This window comes from Somniosus microcephalus, chromosome 20, assembly GCF_052327205.1.
Source record: "Somniosus microcephalus isolate GS21.2 chromosome 20, FLI_Smic_1.0, whole genome shotgun sequence".
Classification (NCBI taxonomy): domain Eukaryota; kingdom Metazoa; phylum Chordata; class Chondrichthyes; order Squaliformes; family Somniosidae; genus Somniosus; species Somniosus microcephalus.
This window is the reverse complement of record NC_141006.1, coordinates 13,202,047-13,228,993: the sequence shown is the minus strand read 5'-3', so window position 1 is coordinate 13,228,993 and position 26,947 is coordinate 13,202,047. Positions and strand designations below refer to the sequence as shown.

The 26,947-nt window shown below is 49.0% G+C and overlaps 1 protein-coding gene across 7 annotated transcripts in view; it reads left to right on the top strand.

Moving 5' to 3' along the window:
- The window catches only part of col16a1 (collagen, type XVI, alpha 1), a 636,201-nt gene that overhangs the window by 472,891 nt on the left and 136,363 nt on the right, over positions 1–26,947 (top strand). For all 7 annotated transcript variants that reach the window (XM_085962342.1, XM_085962338.1, XM_085962337.1 and 4 more), the window contains 7 exons: positions 463–507; positions 15,789–15,905; positions 19,064–19,108; positions 22,347–22,427; positions 23,740–23,784; positions 25,230–25,274; positions 26,525–26,578. In XM_085962342.1, the coding sequence (XP_085818468.1) occupies positions 463–507; positions 15,789–15,905; positions 19,064–19,108; positions 22,347–22,427; positions 23,740–23,784; positions 25,230–25,274; positions 26,525–26,578 (432 nt within the window). The remainder of the gene's footprint in view (positions 1–462; positions 508–15,788; positions 15,906–19,063; positions 19,109–22,346; positions 22,428–23,739; positions 23,785–25,229; positions 25,275–26,524; positions 26,579–26,947) is intronic.

Sequence of the window (26,947 nt, the reverse complement as noted above, 5' to 3'; positions counted from 1 at the left end):
GAAGCGCCACTACAGTCACTGTTGTAATGTCGGAAACACGCAGCGAATTTGTTCACAACAAAGTCCCACAAACAGCAATGAAATAATTGACCAGATAATCTGTTTTAGTGATGTTGGTTGAGGGATAAATATTGTCCAGGACACTGGGGAGAACTCCCGTGATCTTCTTCAAATAGAGGTTCATGGGATCCTGTTCATCCACCTGAGAGGGCAGACAGGGCCTCAGCTGAAAGGAGGCACCTCTGACAGTGCAGCACTCCCTCAGTACTGCACTGGGAGTGTCAGCCTCGATTATGAGCTCTAGACTCTGGAGTGGGACTTGAACCCACATTCTTCGAACTCCGAGGTGGGCGTGCTGCCCGCTGAGCCACGGCAGATGCCCTCAGCGTTGTATCCTTGGATTTAGAATGTTCCCCAGTTTCAATGAATTCATTATTGTAAAAATTCTCCTTTGTGTTTCAGCATCCGCTGTCACTGGTTGCTGAGAGGAACACGTCATTCTTCAAGGTAAGCAGCACTCCTGGAGACTGACTTTGAAGACCTTGTTTAGCCATATTTCAAAAGGGAATCGGATATATACTTGAAAAGGAAACATTTCCAGGGCTGAGGGGCAAGAGCGGGGGAGTGGGACTAATTGGACAGCTCTTTCAAAGGGCCGGCACAGGCATGATGGGCCCAATGGACTCCATCTGTGTCGGGTAATTAACCTGTAAAATTAATGAATGTGTTTAAATGAGAACACTTATCCACTGCTATAACAGAGCTGTTAACCCCTTTATTTTAAAAGGATTCGCACCTTTTTAACAAAAAATGGCAGTCGAAGGAATTCCGTACAAACTGTGAGGCATTTAGACGCTGCGTCATTTTAAGGCATTTCGCATTTATCGACACAAAGCCTCTGTGTCACTGATGACCCTACATTCAGGCCTGCTGCCACACTTCCTCCCGTATCAGCAGAGGGGCAGTCCCGGGCCTGGCAGCGAGCTCAGAGGCCTCCAACAGTGCCAGAGTAGGGTGACAAACTCTCCAGCATTGTCCTGGAGTCTTCAGGAATTGAAGACTAATCTCCAGGCCACTGCTGCCAGCAACCCCCGAGAAACATCATTCAGGCAATTCAAAATGGTGGGTTTTTCACTTTCTTCAAATATACTGTACTTTTGTTTGTTAGTTATAAAAATATTGAAGATGAGAAAAAGTTTGTTTTGACTGACAGTCAAGAATCATCCAATGGGCTTTCAGACTGACGCAGGAAAGCGGTGCGCTGTCAGGATGGACACATTGGGCGGCCAATGGCGGGAGTGCATGGGCGGGGCAAGTAAAGGCAGGAGATCATGTGACGAAGCCTCCAGGAGGTCATGTGACGAAGCCTGCAGGAGGTCATGTGATGAATGTAATGATCAGTAACCTGTCATTCTAGAATGGTACACTAGGTGGCGCTGTATGTATACAAGAGTGGGCTGCCCACGATGCACTAGGCTACCCACAAGGCAGTAGTCAAGATGGATGCCTGTACATAGTCCACGTGGCTGAATAAATGACTAGCTAGAAGCTAGCTGTTCATAATGAAAACGTCTAGTTATTTATGAACATAACATGGTACCAGGAGTGGGGTAAAATCTGCTGAATATTGTGAAACGCGACATGGAGACTTTGAAGCCACCGGAGGGTTTGAAACTCACGGGGAATGTCGACTGCAATTGGTGGAATTTCAAACAACAATTCGAACTCTACATTGCTGCCATCGGGTTTGGTACGAAGCCAGATGCAAGGAAAATAGCGTTGCTGCTCACGGTTGCAGGCCCGCAGGCGATAGAGGTATTTAATACATTTGTATTTGATCAAGAGGAGGACAGAGAAAAAATAGATGATGTGCTAAAGAAATTTGAAACACATTGTTCTCCCAAAATGAACGAGACCTATGAGAGGTACGTGTTCCGTTCATGACACAGCAGCAAAATGAGACTTTTGATAGCTTTGTGACCGATCTAAAACTGAAAGCACAGACATGTAATTTCTCTGAAATGAAATCATCCATGATTCGTGACAAGATTGTGTTTGGTATTCATGATAAAAAGGTCAGGGAATGTTTGTTGAGAGAAACCGAACTAACATTGGAGCATGCTATGAAAATATGCCATGCCAGTGAGCTAGCTCAAAAGCACACGAAGACTTTCAGTGAAATTAATAATGATGTGACTGTAATGAGTGACTGTGCTGCCATCGATGCTGTGTCCTACAAAGGGAAGAAACGTGGGCAGAACAGAAATGAAAAGCAATCGGAGGATGGAATTTTTAATTGTAAACGCTGTGGTTACAAACACCAGTTAAAACAATGCCCAGCGTTTGGGAAAATGTGCTCAAAATGTAATGGAAAGAATCACTTTGCCAAACAATGCTTTTCAAAAGTAGAAACGAAGAAAGGGCAACAAGTCAATGTGATTGAGGACACTGATTTAAGTGAGACATTTTTTGTAGGAATGGTGTCATGTGACAATATCGAAAAGGATACAGAAAATGTGCAGCCCTCAGGAATGGACAATGCTGAACATAAAGTTAATGCAGTAAAAGAGGACAAATGGATAATGTCACTGCAGGTAAATGGAGTATTAGTCACATTGAAACTAGACACTGGGGCAAAAGCAAACTTAATCAGTATGAGTGACATTAAAAATATAAAAGAAAAGCCCAAAATACTGAAAAAGTCAGTACTACTGAAGGACTATAATGGACAGAAAATAGATAGCTTAGGTGTATGCAGACTTAAAGTGACAGTCAAAGACAAAGTGCATCATCTCATGTTTTCTGTTGTGGCTGAAGGACTTGATTCACTACTAGGTGACAAAGCTTGTGAGGACTTAGAACTGGTCAAGAGAGTCTACCGTATAAACTGTGCCATAAGCAGACCAGATGACTCAGTGGATTCTGTAGTGAGTAATTTCCAGGATGTGTTCAAAGGATTTGGAGTTCTACCATTCACTTACAATATCCAGCTAAAGGAGGATGCTCAGCCAGTGGTACATGCTCCACAGAGAGTTCCAGCACCCCTGCGTGACCGGCTCAAGAAAGAACTGGACAGAATGACCACACTAGGAGTCATCAGGAAAGTCGAAGAGCCAACAGAATGGGTTACCTCCATGGTATGTGTAAAGAAAAAGAACAATGATCTAAGAATATGCATGGATCCAAAGGACTTAAATGCAAACATAAAATGTGAACACTACCAGATTCCCAAGCGAGAAGAAATCACCAGTGAAATGTCAGGTGCCAGATACTTCACAAAGCTCGATGCCTCACAAGGATTTTGGCAACTAAAACTGGATGAGGAGAGCACCAAATACTGTACCTTCAACACACCATTTGTCAGGTATTGTTTCCTCAGAATGCCTTTCGGGATAATATCTGCATCTGTAATCTTTCATAGAGCGATGGAACACATAATTGAAGGTCTGGAAGGAGTTCGGGTCTATGTTGATGACATCATCATCTGGGGCTCCACACTGAAAGAACACAACGAGAGACTGACTAAAGTGCTACAGAGCATACGCCGGAATGGACTGAAGCTCAACAAAGCCAAGTGTCAGTTTGGCATCCAGGAAGTCACTTTCCTAGGAGATAATCTATCTGGTAAAGGAATAGAGCCAGATATAGAAAAAGTAAACGCCATACTCAACATGGCCCGACCCACTGACAAAAAAGGAGTGCTACGCATCATGGGGATGATAAACCTGATTGGAAAGTTCATTCCTAACTTGTCAGCCAAGACAGCCTGTCTGCAAGACCTGCTACATAAAACAAATGAGTTTGCATGGACAGAAAGACATGAACAAGAGTGGATGAAACTCAAAACAGTGCTGACAACCACACCTGTACTCACCTTCTTTGACCCAACAAAGAGAATCAAAGTGTCAACGGATGCATCAAAAGATGGCCTAGGCGTGGTCATGCTACAAGCAGAGGGTGAAGATTGGAAGCCTGTTGCCTATGCCTCCAGGTCTATGACTGATTCTGAGTGTCGATACGCCCAGATTGAAAAGGAATGTCTAGGCTTGGTAGTTGGACTAGAAAAGTTTCATGGCTACATATATGGACTTCCCACCTTCACAGTTGAGACAGACCACAGCCCACTGGTTGCCATCATAAAAAAAAATCTGAATGAGATGTCTCCAAGGATTCAACGACTCATGATGAAGCTGCAAAGATATGACTTTGAACTGATCTGCACACCAGGCAAATATATAGTGTTAGCAGATGCACTATCCCGAGCACCCATAATGAGTCATGTGAGCTCTACTGAGGAAGCCGTGGATGTTCATGTGAGTATGGTCACTGCTGCGCTGCCCGTGTCAGACACAAAATCAAAGCAAATAGCAGAAGAAACAGTAAAAGATACAGTGTTACAAACAGTAATAGAGAACATTCATCATGGTTGGCCAAAAGGTTCCTGTCCAAAATACTATCACATAAAGTCAGAGTTGAGTGTCGCAAGTGGACTATTACTAAAACAGAACAGAATAGTCATTCCACAGGCTCCACGTCAAGACATGCTCAAAAGGATTCATGAGGGACACCTCGGAATTGAAAAATGCAAAAGGAGAGCAAGAGACACTGTTTATTGGCCTGGCATAAATAAGGACATTGAGAACATGATAGGCAAATGTGAGACATGTCAGAAACACCAAAACAAACAAGCAAAGGAACCAATGATAGTAGCTGACTTACCAACAGCACCATGGCAAAAGGTTGGTATGGACCTTTTTCATTTGAATGGTAAAGACTATCTATTAGTGATTGACTACTTTCCTAACTATCCTGAGATGGTGCTGCTCTCAAGCACATCAGCAAGCAGTGTCATAATGCATGTGAAATCCATCTTCGCCAGACATGGAATTCCCAGGATTGCCGTTAGCAACAATGGTCCGTGCTTCAACTGTAAGGAGTGGCAACAGTTTGCAGCACATTATGACTTTCAACACATCACATCCAGTCCTCTGTATGCTCAGTCGAATGGTAAGGCAGAGAAAGGTGTTCAAGTTCTCAAACAGCTACTGAAGAAGGCAACAGAAAGCAAGTCTGATCCTTATCTCGCCCTGCTGAGCTACCAAGCCTCACCTTTAGACTCTGGTTCTTCACCTGCTGAACTCCTAATCGGTCACAAGTTGCACACCACGCTACCCTGCTGTGCAAAAGAAAAGCAGAGTAAGGAACTGAGACAGAGGCCTAGAAATTCAATGGCCTGCGCCACCAGTTTGCGCCCAAAGTGGGCACTCAGTGGCTTTTGCGCCACTGGCCACACCTACCGCGAAATTTAGCGGGGCGCTAATGGCGGCATTAGCCTGTAGCACTGCGCCGCCGCCGATGATGTCATCGGTGTGCGCAGCGCCCCGCTCCCGCCCCGATGACCATATTTGGTCGCGCCCGCCTCTTCAGCGCCGGCCGCAAATAGCGACCGGTACACAGGGGCCTACCTGTGGCGGTAGTGGCGCTAATTAAGGTGGAGGTGCGGCCGGCCGCTTTTTCGGCGGCCGCCTGCCAGCACCTCCGTCCCCGGCCTCCTGCAGCTCCCCCCGCGGCATTGCCGGCTGTTTCCCGAGAGCCCGGCACTTCTCCTTGGTGCCGGGCTCATTTGCCGGCACTCACGAGCGGGGATCGCGCTGTTGCAGGCACTTCCCCCTTAACAGTGGGAGGAAGGCCTGCAGTACCGCAGCCTGCTGTGCTGCAGCGTGTGGCGCTGCGGCCCTTAGCGCGCCAATATTCAGTTTCAGCGCCCCAAGCAGGGCGCGGGAAGCCTCGATTAGCGGCCCGCTTCCATTTGGGGCGCAGAAACTGAATATCCGGATGGCGCAAGTGGCTCCGCTCGCAGCGGTAATTCTGGCGCCCAAGCGAGCTTGGCGCCCCAAACGGCGCCCAACTGAATTTTTAGCCCAGAGACTTCAACTGTTAAAGCTGAAACAGAAATCATACTGTAACAAGTCATCCAAAACACTGAAACCATTGACAAGGGATGATGTTGTCAGGATTGAGGATCCAGATGCATGGAACAGGAAAGCTACAGTTCTTGAGGAAGTAGGACCAAGGTCATACACTGCCAGAACAGAGGAAGGACAGATTCTCAGGAGGAACCGCCGTTCCCTCCAGAAAACACAAGAAACTATCCAAGAGCAAATCGATGACAATGCCGCAACTGAATCTTGTCACTCACCACCAGAACAATCTAACACAAACACACATACAGGCTCTCATGAAAACACAGCAGACTTACCTGTGCTGAGAAAATCCACACGTGAAGTAAAAAAGCCTGATAGACTTAATCTTTGAGTATAAAGTAAAGCTTTGAAAATGTGTTGACTGTTGTGAAAAGGTTTATGTTTATAGAGCACTAACAAAAGTGTTACTAATATCATCTTTATCGTTTTTCTTGAAAGTTGATTGATATTGATTTTGTTTAACCTCAATGAAAGGGGGATGTAATGATCAGTAACCTGTCATTCTAGAATGGTACACTAGGTGGAGCTGTATGTATATAAGAGTGGGCTACCCACGATGCACTAGGCTACCCAGAAGGCAGTAGTCAAGATGGATGCCTGTACATAGTCCACATGGCTGAATAAATGACTAGCTAGAAGCTAGCTGTTCATAATGAAAACGTCTAGTTATTTATGAACATAACAACGAAGTCTCCGGGAATACATACAACCAAAGTTGTCAAGGTGGGACAGATGGCAGCCGCTGAACTCAGGCAGTTAATCCATCGTTTCTCTCGCTCGGCCTGGCTTCCAATCAGTTATTTACCGTGCGGGGAATCACAGCTCGATGGGGCAGCTCCACAAGCAGCGGGCTGGACTTCAATTCATTGACTTCAGTTTCCTGCCAGCTATGACACTTCTGTTCAGTTTTGGGATAGCTGTGTGACAGTATTGTTTTACTGAGCCTCCCCCTACATATAGATATGCACACACCCCCAATCCTCACAATCAGCAATTGAAGTTCCCAAGATTATGAACAAAAATGATAACATGGGAGCGGGAGTTGGCCATTCAGCCCATCAAGCCTGTTCCGCCAATAAATTAGCTTTAAAAGCAAGCTTTATCGAGGGTTATGGAATGAAGGCGGGTAAATGGAGTTAAGATACAGATCAGCAATGACCTAGTTGAAAGGTGGAGCAGGCTCGAGGGGTTGAATGGCCTCCCCTGTTCCTGTGGTCTAGAAGATAGAAATAGGAATAGAACTTGGGCAGAACGTTTCAAAATAAAGAGTATTAGATTTGGGCAAAATGATACCAGGAGGATCATCAAAGTATAAAAGGGCTCAATTTGCAACTGCAAATCTTTGTGGAGAGGAAAGCGATTGACGAACACAGGGCGGTATCTCTACTTATTATATAGGCAGTGGTATTGTAGGGGGCCATCTTTTTCGGGGTTTACGGTAATTTACCTGGTCAGCAGCCTTTGGCTGCACTGAGACCAATTCAAATCTTTTACCTGGTTTACTGTAATTTACCTGGTCAGGCAGCTTTTTGCCACTGCACCTTTGACTAATCCCAAACAGCGGTTTCGAATCACTAAACCCCACCTTCCAGTTCTGACTGAAGGAACTTATAATTAATGATATATTAAAATGGACAAAATGGTCTGGATGCGAGAAAATCATACTTTTATTAAACTAAAGAAAACTACACTACACGATTTTAGTAATTACAGTAAAATTGCTTAAATGGGGGAAGACAGACGGCAAACACGAGGAATAAATGGCTACAATGTTAATTAAACAATCTTAGCAATTTCCCCTAAATTACCACCCTCTAACTCCTTACTAGGTTGCCTTGCTGAGGAGTCAGAAACCTGCTCACCTGTGGTCCAAGGAAGTAAGAGAGAGAGATAGCTTCTCAGGAGCTATCTTTATATCCTGCCAGCTCCTGCTGTTTGGCACTGAAAGGGCCTGTGTGCAAAATTTAAGCCCAAATGTTCGAATACATAAAAGAAGGCCATGATTGGCTGACTCAAATGGGCTTGGAGTGGTTTGTCCCGCCCACATCCGGAGTTTCTGGGCTAACAAAAGGGAGTAATGGGTGATTCAAAACCCATTCATTCTGATCTGCCCCCTCCGGAGTTTCGGTGTGTCTCACTGTGTGTATGGGGTTTGAATGGGTTTGGATTTCTGTGTAAACAGAAGCCCTTTGTTCTGCGGTTATTGAAACTGCAGTCAAGTGGTTGTAATCCCTTATGTAAATAAACATCGATTGTGTGGAGGAGAGATTTCCCCTTTTGATTGACAGAATCTGACTGCCACTGCTTGATCCTCCCACTTTCCACAGACATACTACAAGCTGTAAACTGCTTTTGTCCTGGCCATTTTAACCCCTTTGTGATTTACACAGTTCAAACTCAAAAGCACAATTTTGTAATAAAATGTACTCTCTTAAAGTGTGCAAAATTTTCCACAGAGCTCCTCGATTCCGGTGTTGTCCACTCGTCGCTGCCAGCTTAACGCAGCCTTTTTCAGTTCTGGGTATGCTTTTTAAAACATTGTCCAACCCAGAGACAATTTCCACAATGTAGATAAATATCTCCAGTAACTTCGGGGTTGAGGGGATTTTGCGAACCCCTACATTCCTCCCTTTGGATACTTCCAACTTGCTGGTAGTATCCACTTGAAGAAAGTGAGCAAAATTTTCTGACCCCCAACGAACAACCATCCCCTGTATTTACCTATAGCTACCTACCACTGATCCCCTGACCCATCTATTCCCCTCAAATTCGAGAAAAACCGTGGTACGGTAGGCATCTTACAGATACTTCAGTTTACAATAAGGGTCTCATACCCCTGCATCACTTGTTACATTATACAATGCAATCAAAATTTACAATCGCTTGTTGCACTATAACTTATTACAGAATGTTGCAATCTTGGTGATACAATGTAATCAAAATGATCCCAAGCACGGAGAGGGTCCTACACCTCTGCACCACTTGGAGCTATAAAACAAAATACAAAAATCTTCATTAAACATTTGAACAAAATGCTGAAATAAATCCCGACCATCACGTGCCAATGATGGGTCGCGAAATTCGAGTGGGTAATTGCTCCTCCCACCTGGGCAGTAAATGTTCCTTCCACCCCCCCTTTGAATGGTCTTAAACTTTTAAAACATGCAGAATGGATTTTACAGAACAGTCTGCTCCGCCAGCCCCGAGCTGTTCCCTTGTCCCTTTGTGGAGGCGGGGTACCCCTCATGTTTAAAATTACCTTGGCACAGACCGAGACCGGGGAGTATGGGATCGTGACTCCCAGTCCCTCCCCCTCCCGTCTTCCCTCGACTGGCTGCAAAAAATGACGGGTGCCTGTGTGGCAGCTCTCCCTGGCATAACACTCAATCTTGGATCCCAGATCCGGCCACCCACTCATCCTCCCCAGCCACACTTACACTCTAACATTTCCCGTGGGCCCGGGTGAGTTCCTCCCTACCCCGAATGCACCCACGCAACTCGTGGGTCTTGCCCTCCCCTTTACATCTTTCCCAGGCTGTCACCACCCACTCCCGGGGAACGCGTCCCTATCTGACAAGGTGCCCACGCTTCCCCACCATGACTCCTCAACAGCGAGGTCTCCCGCAAGTGAAATTCAGTCAGGATAGTGCTGGGTTGGGGCCGTGCCCCACCCAGCTGGGGCCATCTCTTCTGCGTAGGAGGAGTAGGCAAGTTCCTCCGGACCCTGTCCGGTTTCTCCCGAAGGTCGCTGCGGGGTCTCCTCCTGGATTTGTCCAGTGGCGAGGTGATCCCCAACATTCTGTATCCATATCTTCCTTCGATGCCCAGCTCGGGCTGGGCGAACAGGGCTGCTCCTTGGTTCATTCTCCTGAAAAAACTTAAAAGGAAATGCAGCCAGGTCTCTCACTGACCTGCTGCCTTAGGTGGAGACATGGTCGGGTCCCTCGACCTCGGACCAAAATACAAACATTTGGCACACTTGTAAACTTAAACTTTAAACTTAAACAAAAGCTAGTTATATCAGAACTTAAAATTCAAACACCTTAAAACAAGCTATACAATGTAACTTAACACAAAGCTATAAAACAAATGCCGCCCATCTCCGGACGGCCAGGCTAATCTCTGGCACTGTCGCAGATTACTGCTGGCTGCAGCGAAGCTGGACTGCCTCCTGCTTGTGGTCCCTCGCAGCTTATGGCTGTTGATTGGGGACCTCTGTGTTCCGTTTCCTCCCAGGCTCGGAAGATTGCTCTCTGTGGCAGGTACCCTGGTGACCACCTTTTCTTTGGCTTGCGGGCCCGCTGAGACTTTCTGAGGGGCGTCCCTGTGGGGGAAACTTTGGCTGGTGGACCCTGAGCTTGGGTCACAGCTCTAGCTGGCTGGGAACCTTCTCCCCCTGGTGCAGACAGCCCGCACTCTTTAATATAACTGGCAGCCTGCTGGTACTCTGGGTTTGCCTCCATTTCCCTACCCACTCCTGAACTGGGGGCAGGTATCCCCTCACCACCCGCTGTTGATGGCTGAAAATCTTCCTCCCCAGGTCCAAAACCTGTTACCAGCTCCCCTGCAAGAGGAATTGCTATCCCTGCCTCCCCAGGGTCCCACGTCATGGGGGGGACCACTCTAGAAGCGGGCTGGGAAGCTTGTTCCTTTAAACAGGCGAATGCGCCTGCGCGAATCTCCTCCCCTGAGTCCCTCGGCAGAGGCTGTGAAGCCTCTGTCTTTAAGCAGGCGACTGCGCCTGCACGAGAAAACTGAAAAAGAGCCGCTGTGGTCCTGTCAGCAACTGTGCCTGCGCAAACCTCCTCCCCGGAGTCCCTCGGCAGAGGCTGTGAAGCCTCTGGCTTCAAACAGGCGATTGCGCCTGCGTGGGAAAACTGATGAGGAGCCGCTGGGGTCCCGCAGGCAACTGCGCCAGCGTGAATAATCTCTTTGCTCTGGGTAGGAAGAACCGCTGGGTCTTCCAAGCAGGCCACTGCGCCTGCGCGTATAGATTGGGAAGCAGGGACCTTTAAATGGCCGACTGCGCCTGCGCGCTCGGCCTCACAGAGAAAAGGAGCCACTGGGGGTTCCAAGTTCGCGACTGCGCCTGCGCGAACCTGCTGTTGACAAACCTCTCCCCTCAGGCGCGCGACTGCGCCTGCGCGGGAAAACTGAAAAGGAGCTGCTTGGGTCACGGGCTGGGGAACTGCGCCTGCGTGAACCTGGTCTTGGGAAACCTCTCCCCTCAGGCGCGTGACTGCGCCTGCGCAGACCTCTTGTTTAAAAGACTGGGGAATTCCTGTCTCCGGACCAGCGACTGCGCATGCGCGGGCAGTCTCCAAGCGATCTTCTGTGAATGGATTGGCAGCAGCCTGCAGATTTCTAATCTCAGGTTGCTGTTTCTCTGTTTCTGAGCCACATAACTTGCTCAAATTTAAACTTTGGCCAAAACTTAGTTCCCACTGGGGCAGGGAAGTGTCCCAATTTGTGGGCTGGACAACTTTCCCCTGGAAACAAGGCACAGCGCCTGTCTTTACAGGCTGTGAACTTGAACTTGTCTTGCCAGATTTGTACAATTTGCATTGGTTGGCGTGGAACCACTTTGTGCACCGGGGTAGTTTTACTGCATAGACCATGGGGCTGGCCTTATCCACTACACTATAGGGTCCCATGTAGAGTGGCTCTAAACTTCCCACCCGGGCATAGTTCCTTACCATCACTAGGTCTCCTATCTCCCACTGGTGGCTCTTGCTAGGCTCGAGCAGCAGCCGGTTATTCCAGTGCTGCTTTCCCATGCTGTCAGCGGCCTGCCCATAAATCTGTTTGAGGTGTTCTAGGAGGGTTCGGGTGAATTTGTCCCAGTTTATTTCCTGCAGCTGTCCTTCAGTGAGGACTGGGGCGAGGACATGAGTGGGGGTCCTCATAACTCTCCCGGTCATGAGCTCATGTGGTGAATGCCCTGTACTTTTGGACTGGCTGGCCTGGATCCCCATGAGGACTAGAGGTAGGGTCTCTGCCCATTTCTGGGGTGACCCCGCTGTGTCTTTCCTCAGCCTTTCCTTAAGGGTACAGTTCATGCGCTCCAAAATCCCTGAAGACTGGGGATTGTGAGCGATATGCCACTTCCCCTGAATACCAAGCAGCCTGAGGGTGTTCTGCATGACTTGTCCAGTGAAGTGGCTTCCCTGGTCAGACTCCATGAACTGTGGCAGTCCCCACCGCGAGAACACCTCCTTCACCAAGATCTTTGCAGTCACCATTGCTGTGGCTGTCCTGCAGGGGAAGGCTTCCACCCACTTGGAAAACACATCCACCAGGACGAGGCAGTATTTGTAGCCTCCCTGGGTGGTGGGCAAGGGCCCTATAAAGTCGATCTGGATTGGCTGCCATGGTCCCTCCACCCTCCTAATGTGTCCCATGGGCACCTTCCTTTTGTGGGGATCGGGATTATTTGCTGCACACACAAGACAGCTAGCACAGAACTCGTGGACATCATCCCGGAGTCCTGGCCACCATCCCGCCTGTTCCACCTGTTGCCAGGTGGTCTCAGGCCCGGGGTGTCCCGCTCCCGGCCCCTCATGGGCCAGCTGAAGGAACTCCCTCCGATGTTGCTGGGGTATTAGCCACTGTTCCCCCCTGAACAGCATACCCTCCCTTACAGTGAGAGGGGCTGTGCTGTAGGGGCCCTCTATCCTTTTGTCTTCCATCACTGTGCGAATTATTGCCTTCAGGCCGGGGTCCTGTGCCTGGACCGCTTTAAGGTCCGGGGCTAACACTATTCCTGGTTTTCCCTGTGTCCCACCCCTGCCTGTAATCGCTGCCACTGGCCCGGACTCATATGGGTCCCAGAAAGTGCCGGCCCGTGCACCCTCTTTGGCCAGCATGTCGGCTTGCTGGTTGCCCTGGCTGCAGGGTTCTGTGGAGGAATGGGCCTTCACCTTGTGGATGAAGACCTCGCCTTCCTCCCCCACAGCTGCCAGGATTTTCTCCAGCAGGGGCTTCACTGTTAAGGGCCTCCCGTCGGCGGAGGTGTACCCACGACGGGACCAGGAGGCCAGGTACTCCGTACATGAGTTGCAAGTGAACATGCTGTCAGAGCAAATCGTTTACAGGGTATGGAAGATGTCGGGGTGGGTAACCACGTACATCACCGCGGACAGTTCAGCCTGCTGGGCACTCATGGTGCCCGGGAGCTTGATTGCCAAGGCAATGTCTGCCGTTGGGTCAAAGATCCCGCAACCCGTGAGTCTTACCCCAGCAGACACCATGCTGGAACCGTCTACATAGATCTCACGGCCTGAGGGATGTATCCCGGCCCGTAAACCTATGTTCAACTCCCATACCCCTTCTATGGAACACCGATGGGCTGTTCCAGGATATACCATATTGGCCACAAGCTTTGGCTCACAAAGGCCCTTTACCTTCAGATCCATCTCTGAGAGGAGAAGGGTCCAGCGCGCAATGCGGATGCTGCTGACTGTCCCATCTTTAACCCTCCCGTCCAAAAGCATCTGAGTGGGTGTGTGGTGTGTGAGGAGAGTGATGGGAGAGGTGCCTGTGAAAATTAAAGATCTTTTCACAGCCCAATGCGTAGCCAAAAGGTGCCATTCACAGTTGGAGTAGCTCTTCTCCACATCCGTGAGGACTCTGGAGGAGTAGACCATGGGTCTCAGCCTACTGTGCCACTCTTGGTGCAGCACAGCACTCAGACTATCCCCGCTGGCCGCTACCTCCAAGAAGAACTCCTTTTTCCCATCTATCGCTCCCAGGGCTGGTGCGGTCTACAGGTCTCCCTTTAACTTAACAAATGCCGCCTCGCATCCCTCATCCCAGGACCACTCCACCCCCTTGTGTAGGAGATGGAGCAGAGGGGCTGCTGTGGCTGCATAGTCCTCTATAAAATCCCTGCAGTACCCCGTCAATCCCAGGAACGACCTCACCCCTCTTACTGAATAGGGAATCGGTAACTCCTGGACCGCTTCCCTCCTTGCCATATCTATTGCCCTCTCTCCTGTGCGGAGAGTCAGGCCCAGGAATTTAACTTCCTGCTGACCGATCTGTGCCTTCTTGGGGTTGACTTTAAACCCTTTTCTCTGCAGCAGCTCCAGCAGCTCAGCCAGGAGTGGGCCATGCTCCTCGACCGAGTCGGTAAATAAGAGCAGGCCATCCACATACTGCAGTAACTGAGTGGGCTGACTGAACTCCTTTAAACTATCCTTCATGCATTGGTGGAAGATGCTGGGGCTGTTGTGGAACCAGGCCACCTATACTATAATAGGTCAGCTTACACACTGCCGCTACCTTCCTTAGGACTGCCCACAGACTGAAGGCAAGAAAGGCAAAAGCTGATGCTTTCTCCAGATCCAGACCACTTATCATATCAAGAACTGCCTCCAGTCCTGCCGCGGTTGCCAATTTGTAGGGGGGCATCTTTTTCGGGGTTTACGGTAATTTACCTGGTCAGCAGCCTTTGCCTGCACTGAGAACAATTCCAATCTTTTACCTGGTTTACAGTAATTTACCTGGTTAGGCAGCTTTTTGCCACTGCACCTCTGACTAATCCCAAACAGTGGTTTCGAATTGCTAAACCCCACCTTCCAGTTCTGACTGAAGGAACTTATAATTAATGATATATTAAAATGGACAAAATGGTCTGGATGCGAGAAAATCAAACTTTTATTAAACTAAAGAAAACTACACCACACGATTTTATTAATTACAGTAAAATTGCTTAAATGGGGGAAGACAGATGGCAAAAATGAGGGATAAATTACTACAATGTTAATTAAACAATCTTAGCAATTTCCCCTAAATTACCACCCTCTAACTCCTTACTAGGTTGCCTTGCTGAGGAGTCAGAAACCTGCTCACCTGTGGTCCAAGGAAGTAAGAGAGAGAGATAGCTTCTCAGGAGCTATCTTTATATCCTGCCAGCTCCTGCTGTTTGGCACTGAAAGGGTCTGTGTGCAAAATTCGTGCCCAAAAGTTTGAATACACAAAAGAAGGCCATGATTGGCTGACTCAAATGGGCTTGGAGTGGTTTGTCCCACCCACATCCGGAGTTTCTGGGCTAACAAAAGGGAGTAATGGGTGATTCAAAACCCATTCATTCTGACCTGTCCCCTATCAAAGTCCTTTTCCGGAGTTTCGGTGTGTCTCACTGTGTGTAAGGGGTTTGAATGGGTTTGGATTTCTGTGTAAACAGAAGCCCTTTGTTCTGCGGTTATTGAAACTGCAGTCAAGTGGTTGTAATCCCTTATGTAAATAAACATCGATTGTGTGGAGGAGAGATTTCTCCTTTTGATTGACAGAATCTGACTGCCACTGCTTGATCCTCCCACTTTCCACAGACATACTACAAGCTGTAAACTGCTTTTGTCCTGGCCATTTTAACCCCTTTGTGATTTACACAGCTCAAACTCAAAAGTACAATCTTTTAATAAAATGTACTGTCTTAAAGCGTGCAAAATTTTCCACAGAGCTCCTCGATTCCGGTGTTGTCCATTCGTCAACGCCAGCTCAACGCAGCCTTTTTCCATTCTGGGTATGCTTTTTAAAACATTGTCCAACCCAGAGACAATTTCCACGATGTAGATTAATATCTCCAGTAGCTTTGGGGTTGAGGGGATTTGGCGAACCCCTAGAGTATAAGCCTTTAAATTTAAGGTGCAATAGGCATTCTCCTTCCAGTGACTGGTATCTGGATGCCAGATTCAGAATTCCAATGTTGCGATGTCACTTGGGCTGCTGGTGGTGACACAAGAGTGTCACCTTTTCCTTTCTTTTGATCCTTATTTTCACCGTTATGTTTTCTCTCTGTAGAGTTTTTGTGGTAACTGCAGCTCCGGATTCCCTGGAGCACAGGCGTTCACAGGGCTGAAGGTGGAGCAGACCGAACATGGCACTCCTGGGGCGGCTGGTGTGGACCATTGTGAAAAGGTCAGTGTGAAATTACCTGGTGCTGTCTCGGTCCAGTCTTTGTTCTGCGATCCTAACATGAGGAGGCGCATGAGCTCCCGCCAGGAGTCCTCTGTCCTGGACCACTTCAGCATCTTCACTTCAGAGCGGGTATTGCCAAAGGCCCTGTTTTCAAACACCCCTCTTCAAAAGTTGACCAAACACAAGGATCCTCCTTCTCAGGCCTCTCCTTAATCTTCCTTTGGAAAAAAGCCCCAAATTATTCAAACTACAAGCCCACTGACTCCCACATCTACCTGGACTAAACTTCCTCCCACGCTGCTTCCTGTAAGGACTCTATTCCATTCTCCCAGTTTCTCCGTCTCCGCATCTGCTCTGACAATGCCACCTTCCATACTAGTGCTACCGACATGTCTTCCTTTTTCCTCAACCGAGGATTCCCCTCTAGTGTGGTTGACATGGCTCTTGACTGTGTCCATTCTATTTCCCACATTTCTGCTCTCACTCCTTCTCCTCCCTCCTGGAACCACGATAGGGTTCCCCATGTCCTCATCTTTCACCCCACCAGCCTCCACATTCAACAATCATCCTCCAACATTTCTGCCATCTCCAGCGTGATCCCACCACCAAACACATCATCCCCTCACCTCCCCTTTCAGCATTCCGAGGGGACCACTCCCTCCACGACACCCTGGTCCACTCCTCTATCACCCCCAGCACCCCTTCCCCTTCGCCCGGCACCTTCCCGTGCAAGCGCAGGAGATGCAACACCTGCCCTTTTGCCTCCCCCCTTCCCACTGTCCAGGGCCCCAAACACCCCTTCCAGGTGAAACAGCGATTTACTTGTACTTCTCGCAATCTAGTATACTGTATTCACTGCTCACGATGTGGTCTCCTCTACACTGGGGAGACCAAACGCAGATTGGGTGACCACTTTGCGGAACACCTCCGTTCAGTCCGTAAGGGGGACCCCAAGCTTCCGGTCGCCTGTCACTTTAATTCTCCGCTCCACTCCCGCTTAGACCTCACTGTCCTCGGCCTCTTACACTGTTCCAATGAAGCTCAGCGTAAGCTCGAGGAACAGCACCTCATCTTTCGATTAGGCACTTTACAGCCTTCTGGACTCAACATAGAGTTCAACAGTTTCAGACCATAACCTCGGCCCCTATCCTTTTTTTCCCATTTATTTGTTTTTTCTCTCTCCCACATGGCAGCTATCTTTCATTCTGCCAGTGCCATTTACACTTCATCTAGAGCCATCTTTTGTTTCTTAACTTGTCCCATTACCATCTCCTTTTGCCCTGCACCATCTCTTAATCTCTCCTGCCTTCCCTCCGATCACAGACCTTCCCTTTTGTTCTTTCCTCCCCTCCCCCCTTTCCCTGCCCCTACACTTGCTTAAAAACCTGTTCCATCTCCAGCTTTTTCCAGTTCTGACGGAGGGTCATCGACCTGAAACGTTAACTCTGTTTCTCTCTCCACAGATGCTGCCTGACCTGCTGAGTGTTTCCAGCATTTTCTGTTTTTATCCCAAATTATTCAATCTTTCCCAATAGCTGTAATCTTTCAGTTTTGGTACCATCCTTGTAAATCTGTTTTGCACTTTCTCCAGTGCTTCTATGTCCTTTTTATAGTATGGAGACCAGAACTGTGCACAGTAAGTGCGGCCTGACCAGGGTCCTATACAAGTTCAACATAACTTCACTACTTTTCAATTCTATACCCTTATAATACATCCCAGTGTGTTGTTAGCATGTTTAATTGCTTTGCTGACCTGTGATGCTGCTTTTAACAATTTGTTCACCTGTATCCCTAGATCCCGTTGCTCTTCTACCCCATTCAGTTTCTTATTTTCTGAGGTGTAGGTGATGTTTCTATCTTTCCTACCAAGGTGCATCACCTCACATTTATCTATGTTAAAAGTTCATTTGCCACTGAACTGCCCAGTCTGCACATTTTCTAATGTCATCTTGTATTATGTTGCATTCTTCCTCAGTGTCAGCTATGTCCCCAGTTTGGTAGCATCTGCAAATTTTGATATTGAGTGACTTGTTCCTAAGTCCAAACCATTGATGGAAATGATGAATAACAGCGGTCCCAGCACTGATCCTTGTGGAGCAATGCTTTCTACCTTCCTCCAACCTGAATAACTACCCTTTACTGCCCATAGAAGGTTAAGGGGTGATTTGATTGAGGTTTTTAGGATTTTGAAAGTAATTGACAGGGTAGATAGAGAGGAACTATATTCCACTGATGGGGGAGTCTAGGACAAGGGGGCATCACCTTAAAATCCGAGCCAGGCCATTCAGGAGAGAAGTTAGGAAACACTTCTTCACACAAAGGCTGGTAGAAGTGTGGAACCCTCTCCCACAAAGAGCAGTCGATACCAGCTCAATTAATCATTTTAAAGCTGAGATTGATAGATTTTTGCTAGCCCAGGGAATCAAGGGATATGGAGCCAAGGCGGGTGAATGGAGTTCGGATACAGATCAGCCATGATCTCACTGAGCGGTGGAACACGCTCGAGGGGCTGAATGGTCTCCTCCTGTTCCTCTGTTGCTAGGACTTCCCTAAAGCCTCCAAGAGTAAACTGTCCTCTGTTGTAAGGATCACCTCTCTGTGGGTCCGTGAGGGGAAGATCTGTCATCAACCCCAGAAATGAATGTCAGTTAAGATGTGACTGGAAGTGTCCTGGCCTCAATGTGAGTGAAACCCTGTATCTGAGCCTTGATTAAAGTTTCAGAACCAGTGGCAAACTCTTTGTCGTGTCCATGGAATCCTGAAAGTTTCCCAGTTTTGCATATAATGAAGGCCAGGAAAAAAACATTCAATCCATCAAGGCCATCCCATCCAGACATGGTGCAGCCTCAGTCACAGTCTATCGCCTTCCCCCCACCCCCTCTCCCTGCCCCAGGATCACATTCCCCTGGGAGAGGCAAAAAGCTGAGGAAAATACTTGTGAGCAATTGAGTGAATAACTGGGAAATTCCTCTCTGACCTGAACTCCATCAAGTAAGGAGATTGGAATAACTCCTGAATCACCGCAAATCGTAGCTACAATGGGGAACGTCTTCTCTGCAGAACGAGGCAAGCTGTCTCTTCAAGGGAAGCAAGGAGACCATATCTGCTCCCGTTCCTCTACACTGCGAACGTAACCAGTCTGTTTCTTTCCTTCACAGTGCAAGCTGCAGCAGCGTGGACTGCCCAGTACGGAGGAGCAGAGGGTACGTACCGGGGAACACCAAACCCTCACTATTACACTAACAGTCCTTGTTCCCATGGGTTTTGTGCTGAGACGCTGGATGGTTAGGGCACAGGGTGCAGCACAGTCACTGTAGCTGCTCCCACTCCTGTAAACTTCTTTACTCAGAGAGTGGTTAGAATGTGGAGCTCGCTACCACAGCGAGTAGTTGAGGCGAATAGCACAGACGCAGTCAAGGGGAAGCTCGATAAACACATGAGAGAGAAAGGAATAGAAGGATACGTTGATGGGGTTAGATGAAGAGGGGTGGGAGGAGGCTCGTGTGGAGCAGAAACACCGGCATAGACCAGTTGGGCCGAATGGCCTGTTTCTAACAGTAACTATATTGTTTGCGATCCATCTGCATATTGAGGGTAATTTTATGAATGTGTGCCCCCTGCATACAGCCACACCCCACAGGAGTACATGTTGGGAACTCGGGAACACATTCCCAGGATATTCCACAAAAGGACAAAAATTCCCAACAGGTATATCTCCAAATTGCCGATACGCGCTCCCAACAGGCAAAGTTCTGTACCGGGGCCAGGAGTTTGTAAACTTACCCCAAAGTGCCAGTTCCGGAAAGGGGAGATGTATGGATTCGTTCAAACGATGACCAAACGATATTGGGACTCTGTGGTTGACATTGTATCTCTAATAAAATGTGTCCCAGTCAGGGTGCAGAGATCCCAGGGGATATATCTGTATGTAAACCCCGAATCAATGACCTTATTAGAATTGGTTGGGGAGCTCTGTCATATCGTGGGTTAGACTTCAGCCTTTCACCTGTGAGACATGGATTTCAATCTCACCTGGAATAAGGGGTTGGAAAGGGTCTTGTCTCTGTATCTAACCCGTGCTGTACCTGCCCTGGGAGTGTTTGATGGGACAGTGTAGAGGGAGCTTTACTCTGTATCTAACCCATGCTGTACTTGCCCTGGGAGTGATTGATGGGACAGTGTAGAGGGAGCTTTACTCTGTATCAAACCCGTGCTGTACCTGCCCTGGGAGTGTTTGATGGGACAGTGTAGAGGGAGCTTTACTCTGTATCTAACCCGTGCTGTACCTGCCCTGGGAGTGTTTGATGGGACAGTGTAGAGGGAGCTTTACTCTGTATCTAACCCATGCTGTATTTGCCGTGGCAGTGTTTGATGGGTCAGTGTAGAGGGAGCTTTACTCTGTATCTAACCCATGCTGTACTTACCCTGGGAGTGTTTGATGGGACAGTGTAGAGGGAGCTTTACTCTGTATCTAACCCGTGCTGTACTTGCCCTGGGAGTGTTTGATGGGACAGTGTAGAGGGAGCTTTACTCTGTATCTAACCCGTGCTGTACCTGCCCTGGGAGTGTTTGATGGGACAGTGTAGAGGGTGCTTTACTCTGTATCTAACCCGTGCTGTACTTGCCCTGGGAGTGTTTGATGGGACAGTGTAGAGGGAGCTTTACTCTGTATCTAACCCGTGCTGTACCTGCCCTGGGAGTGTTTGATGGGACAGTGTAGAGGGAGCTTTACTCTGTATCTAACCCATGCTGTACTTGCCCTGGGAGTGATTGATGGGACAGTGTAGAGGGAGCTTTACTCTGTATCTAACCCGTGCTGTACCTGCCCTGGGAGTGTTTGATGGGACAGTGTAGAGGGAGCTTTACTCTGTATCTAACCCGTGCTGTACCTGCCCTGGGAGTGTTTGATGGGACAGTGTAGAGGGAGCTTTACTCTGTATCTAACCCATGCTGTACTTGCCGTGGCAGTGTTTGATGGGTCAGTGTAGAGGGAGCTTTACTCTGTATCTAACCCATGCTGTACTTACCCTGGGAGTGTTTGATGGGACAGTGTAGAGGGAGCTTTACTCTGTATCTAACCCGTGCTGTACTTGCCCTGGGAGTGTTTGATGGGACAGTGTAGAGGGAGCTTTACTCTGTATCTAACCCATGCTGTACCTGCCCTGGGAGTGTTTGATGGGACAGTGTAGAGGGTGCTTTACTCTGTATCTAACCCGTGCTGTACTTGCCCTGGGAGTGTTTGATGGGACAGTGTAGAGGGAGCTTTACTCTGTATCTAACCTGTGCTGTACTTGCCCTGGAAGAGTTTGATGGGACAGTGTAGAGGGAGCTTTACTCTGTATCTAACCCGTGCTGTACTTGCCCTGGCAGTGTTTGATGGGACAGTGTAGAGGGAGCTTTACTCTGTATCTAACCCGTGCTGTACCTGCCCTGGGAGTGTTTGATGGGACAGTGTAGAGGGAGCTTTACTCTGTATCTAACCCGTGCTGTACCTGCCCTGGGAGTGTTTGATGGGACAGTGTAGAGGGAGCTTTACTCTGTATCTAACCCGTGCTGTACTTGCCCTGGGAGTGTTTGATGGGACAGTGTAGCGGGAGCTTTACTCTGTATCTAACCCGTGCTGTACTTGCCCTGGGAGTGTTTGATGGGACAGTGTAGAGGGAGCTTTACTCTGTATCTAACCCGTGCTGTACCTGCCCTGGGAGTGTTTGATGGGACAGTGTAGAGGGAGCTTTACTCTGTATCTAACCTGTGCTGTACCTGCCCTGGGAGTGTTTGATGGGACAGTGTAGAGGGAGCTTTACTCTGTATCTAACCCGTGCTGTACCTGCCCTGGGAGTGTTTGATGGGACAGTGTAGAGGGAGCTTTACTCTGTATCTAACCCGTGCTGTACCTGCCCTGGGAGTGTTTGATGGGACAGTGTAGGGGGAGCTTTACTCTGTATCTAACCCGTGCTGTACTTGCCCTGGGAGTGTTTGATGGGACAGTGTAGCGGGAGCTTTACTCTGTATCTAACCCGTGCTGTACTTGCCCTGGGAGCGTTTGATGGGACAGTGTAGAGGGAGCTTTACTCTGTATCTAACCCGTGCTGTCCTTGCCCTGGGAGTGTTTGATGGGACAGTGTAGGGGGAGCTTTACTCTGTATCTAACCCGTGCTGTACTTGCCCTGGGAGTGTTTGATGGGACAGTGTAGAGGAAGCTTTACTCTGTATCTAACCCGTGCTGTACTTGCCCTGGGAGTGTTCCGTGAGCTCGTGTCCCATCACCCTGTGACATTGCACCTGTCTGCTGTGATTTGTTCACATTCTGTTCCTTGTCCTTCCCTGAAGCAAGTGGTGGCACAGCAAGGACCGGCCCCATTACACCCGAGAGTGTGCCGACAGAGGAATCTGATTGAGAAACGCGGATAATCAGAACCATTTCTTTTGTTTTCTTTCCAGCCCAACAATCGAGACTGTGGATATCCAGGGTCTCCAGGGATTCCTGGAGCTCCAGGTGAAGTAGGAGTAAAAGGAGAACAGGTGAGGACACTGGGATTATAGAGAACAGTTGGTGGAGATACGAAGGAGATGAACCAAGAGCTGATGGAAGAACGAAGGAACATGAAGTAACCATGGAGAGAGAGAAAAAGACTCAAAGGAAATTTGTCTCAATGTTAGGACCAGCACTCATTGGATCCTGCTTTTGTTGGCCCTGGTTATAATTTACCAAGGGCAGATGAAAACCTTCTGCTGTTCGATGGACAATTCTTTCACCTCTAGCCTCCCACTTCCTCAAAACGTTCTTGTCTTCTTCATCCTTCGCTCCAAGTACTCACTCTCTTCCTCATCCCTGCATGGGAACATAGCAACAGAAGTAGGCCATTTAGCCCCTCGAGCCTGTTCTGCCATTCAATGGCTGATTTGTATCCTAACTCCATCCCACATTGGCTCCGTATCCCTTAATACCCTTGGCTAGCAAAAATCTATCGATCTCAGAGTGAGAATTATTAATTGAGCTGGTATCCACTGCTCTTTGTGGGAGAGGGTTCCACACTTCTACCATCCTTTGTGTGAAGTGTTTCCTAACTTCTCTCCTGAATGGCCTGGCTCTGATTTTAAGGTGATGTCCCCTTGTCCTAGACTCCTCCACCAGCGGAAGAAGTTCCTTTCTATCTACCCTATCAATTCCTTTCAAAATCCTAAAAACCTCAATCAAATAACCCCTTAACCATTTATATTCCTGGGAATATAAGCCTAGCTTAAGATCTCCATGCGGTAGAACTCCGTCACCCTTAAAAACCTACAGATCTTTGAAATCCAGACTTGGTGCCATCAACACTTGTTACTTTATCTCAACGTCTTTCCTACTCTTTCAACCTGCGCATATCCTGGCTTCTCAACAATATAATTATTAAAAACACCACTGAAAGCGTCAAGAAACAAGGGAGAGCTTTAGTCCTGGGGGCCGTGCGGGGAGGAGCCCCGAGGCTGATCCCAGTGTCGGGTGATGGGGAGAGACTGGAGCGAATTGGGCTTTTCTTCCGGGAAAGGGGGCGCCTGAGAGGTGATCTTATAGAGGGACAGGAGATTGTTCAGGGTACGGCACAAGTTAACCCAGAATATTACTGTCAATTAAACTGTAGCAATTCAATCTAGAGAAAGGTAATTTTAGGACTGACATCAGAAAATTCTCCTTCACGCTATGGGGAGGAGGTGCTCGGATCTCTCGGGATGGGTCCAATGGCCTGCCTCATCTGTTATTGTCTTGTGGTTTCACGGAAACCCACACACCCAACGCTGGCCTGTTTTGTCGTCTAACTCGTACTGAAAAGAAATGATTTCCTTCCTCCAGGGTCCTCCAGGTCTCCGAGGATATTCTGGGTCCCCAGGGCCACCGGTAAGTACTGCTTTAACCTGCTCAACCTGGACTGCAACAGCTCATTTAAAAGGAAATCCGTTTAGCCCTCAGAGTAAATTCCTCCCTCAGAACATGTTCTCCAACCAGTCAATGACTGAATATAGCATGTTACACAGACCATAAATGTCATCCATACTCCCTCCCCCCACCTCCTGAATGGGCTGCTCCACCAAGTGATATCATAATAATGAGGGGTTTAGATAGAGTAAATAAAGAGAAGCTGTTTCCCGTGGCAGGAGGGTCGGTAACCAGAGGACACAGATTTAAGATGATTGCTCAAAGAACCAGAGGTAATTTGATGAGAATTGTTTTACGCAGCGAGTTGTTGTGATCTGGAATGTGCTGCCTGTAAGGATGGTGGAGACAGATTCTGACCTGGCCTGAGGGCGGGAGCGGGAGCTCGCAGGCAGGAGGCCACAGCTGGGGATTGGTCCACGGCAGTCAGGTAAATGGTAGAGGGGGAGGGTCCGGGTTCGAAGGCGATGGGGGGAGCCCAGGGCAAGGGAGGCCCAAGGCTTCCTTGTGAGGCCCGGAGGGGCACTCCTGCTCCTTCTGGCCCACCAGTAACCTGCAAGATGTTTAAAATTTACCTGCCTGGGCCTCCTCTGGGCCACGATGTCCCTCCCGGCACCTTTGTCCTATGGTGGGTGGTGGTGGTGGTCGGGGTGGTGGGGAGAAGCCGTCACTGCTCCCACGCTCAGGCCTCGGACTGAAAGACCATGTCAGAGCTCCATGACATCATCAGGCCTCTATCTGCAGATTTAAAGAGGACCTTGCCAGCTCGGTAGCGGTGCCTGCTCGCCAGCTCTAAAGAGTAGTGTACCTTCGGGACACGATGGGATGGAAGCACGATCAGTGGGGATAAGTGGCTGCTCTCAGTTTAACCGCCCCCCGCATGGTTTCCGTCAGGCCGGGCGTGAGTTCAAATCCAGGCCATGAGTCTCGGTGCCACTCAGCTAGGGAGAGGAAAGATCAGTCAGGGTTCCTGCTCTTGATCACTGTCCAGGAGGAGTCCTGCTTGATAAAACCTGATGTGGACAGGATCAGACTCGGCTGTGATGCCTCTCATGGCTGAATGCTCTGCCCACACTCTCTGTCTGGACTTAGAGATGAAGAATGGGGGTGAGATACTAGAGGGCCGCTCGGATCTGTGGAACGTATAACAAGAGTCAGCATCTTCGGGAGAGGGAGGAGAGAAAAGGGGGAGGAAACACTGGGAGAAAGGCCAAAGGTGTACAGAAGAGGTTCAATACCTTAGAATGCCAAGCAAGGACCATAGGTCAGGAGATGCCCACAGGGGTCATAGGTCAGGAGATCGCAGGCTCACATCCCGTCACTTTCCCCCGATTAACTTTACGGATTCATCGTCTGTTCTCTGCCTTCTGGTGAAGTTTGCCGCTAATTGGCTATTGTTTTCCCTTTAGGGGCCCCCTGGATTTCCCGGTGCTCCCGGAACCTCTGGTTTACCTGTAAGTATCCGGTGGGCAAAGTGTCCATTCGCTGTTCATTTCAGACTGTCCGAGGGATGGGCAGGGATGAGGCTGGGAGCTGGGCTGCTTCACCTAGCTCAGTAACAGCAGCCACACAAGGAACAGCAGCCAGCGAAGGCCAGTCTAGGAATGGGCACCAACAAGAATAACGTTGGATTAAAACACCCGGACTTCCCTCCTCGACACCCCACATTCCGTGTCGGAGCCTTGAATCTATCCATTGGTATCTGCTCACACTGGGGGAAATGCCCCAGATCAGGAAGAAATGAAACTGGAATGTCTGTTCTGAGGTTTTAGAAGCGAATCATTGACCAGACAATACAAGCCGCCCATGGACACACCGCACGGTAGTGAGTCTCAGCCTCGCAATTCTAGCCCCCTCCGGGTAGAACCACTCACCCTGGGTCAGAATGCTAGACATAAGCGGAGCAGAAGCCAGGCAGATCCGGCTTCTGCGCGCACACCCACCGCCCTCGCCCCGCCCATCACGGGAGGGACAGTTTGACAATGTGTCTGGGGCCGCTGAGACCAGGTGCAAAAAGAAACATTGCATTTCTATCGCAGCTTTAATGACTAAATTTGTGTGTTCAAGTTCCTGCAAAGGAGAAGAGAGGTAATCGACCCCAGGGGAACGATGCTTGCACTGTCGCTGCTCCATTCACTGAGGGGAGGGAAGCTTCGGCTCGATTTCAATCTTCAGCCCAATGAGGACCGCAGGCTGATTCCCTCGGGATGGTGGGAGAGCTGCTCCAGGTTCCCGGTGGCACAGCAGGGCAGACACTGCCCCAGGCTCAGGGGGCCTGCCCCGATTACTCAATGACAGGGACTCTGCGATTTGGGACAGGGTCAGAGCGAGGCCAAAGTGACGGGCGGAGGCCACACCCATTCACTCAGTAACCACCCACTCGCCAGGGTCCCTGCAACCTCAGGGCTGCAGTAACCTTGACTTGTTCTCTGAGTGACAGGGCAGTGAGTTATACACGGGCAGGATTCAATGGTGGCTGCACAATGGAGGAGCAGCTTATAGATGGGCACAGATTATACGTTGTATTTTATGGTCACAACCAGCTGAGAATCCTGCCAGGGGAAAATTGGAGCACGAGCCCCCGGGAGTCCAGCAGCGATTATAGTCCGACATCAGATTCTCACTTCGACAGGAGTCATTGCTGAAAGAAGTTAATGATCGCGCGGAGAAGCTCTCGTTTCAAATATATATTTTTCATCAACAGGGGCTTCAAGGAGAGCGAGGATTGTCCGGGTTGTCTGGACATAAAGGGGAGCAGGTGAGTCCAGGCCCTCAGGGATCTAGAGCGATAGGCTGTTAAACACGGCCTACACTGTGTTAGCATTAATGTCTGATATGCAGCGACATGGCTGGAAATTACGGCAGGTGTTAAAGATCAGTACCATGGGAGGGTGAAAGAGCACATGTATCAGGAGTGAGGCACAGTATCAGGAGTGAGGCACAGTATCAGGAGTGAGGGACAGTATCAGGAGTGAGGGACAGTATTGGGAGTGAGGCGCAGTATCTGGAGTGAGGCACAGTATCGGGAGTGAGGCACAGTATCGGGAGTAAGGCACAGTATCTGGAGTGAGGCGCAGTATCTGGAGTGAGGCGCAGTATCTGGAGTGAGGCGCAGTATCGGGAGTGA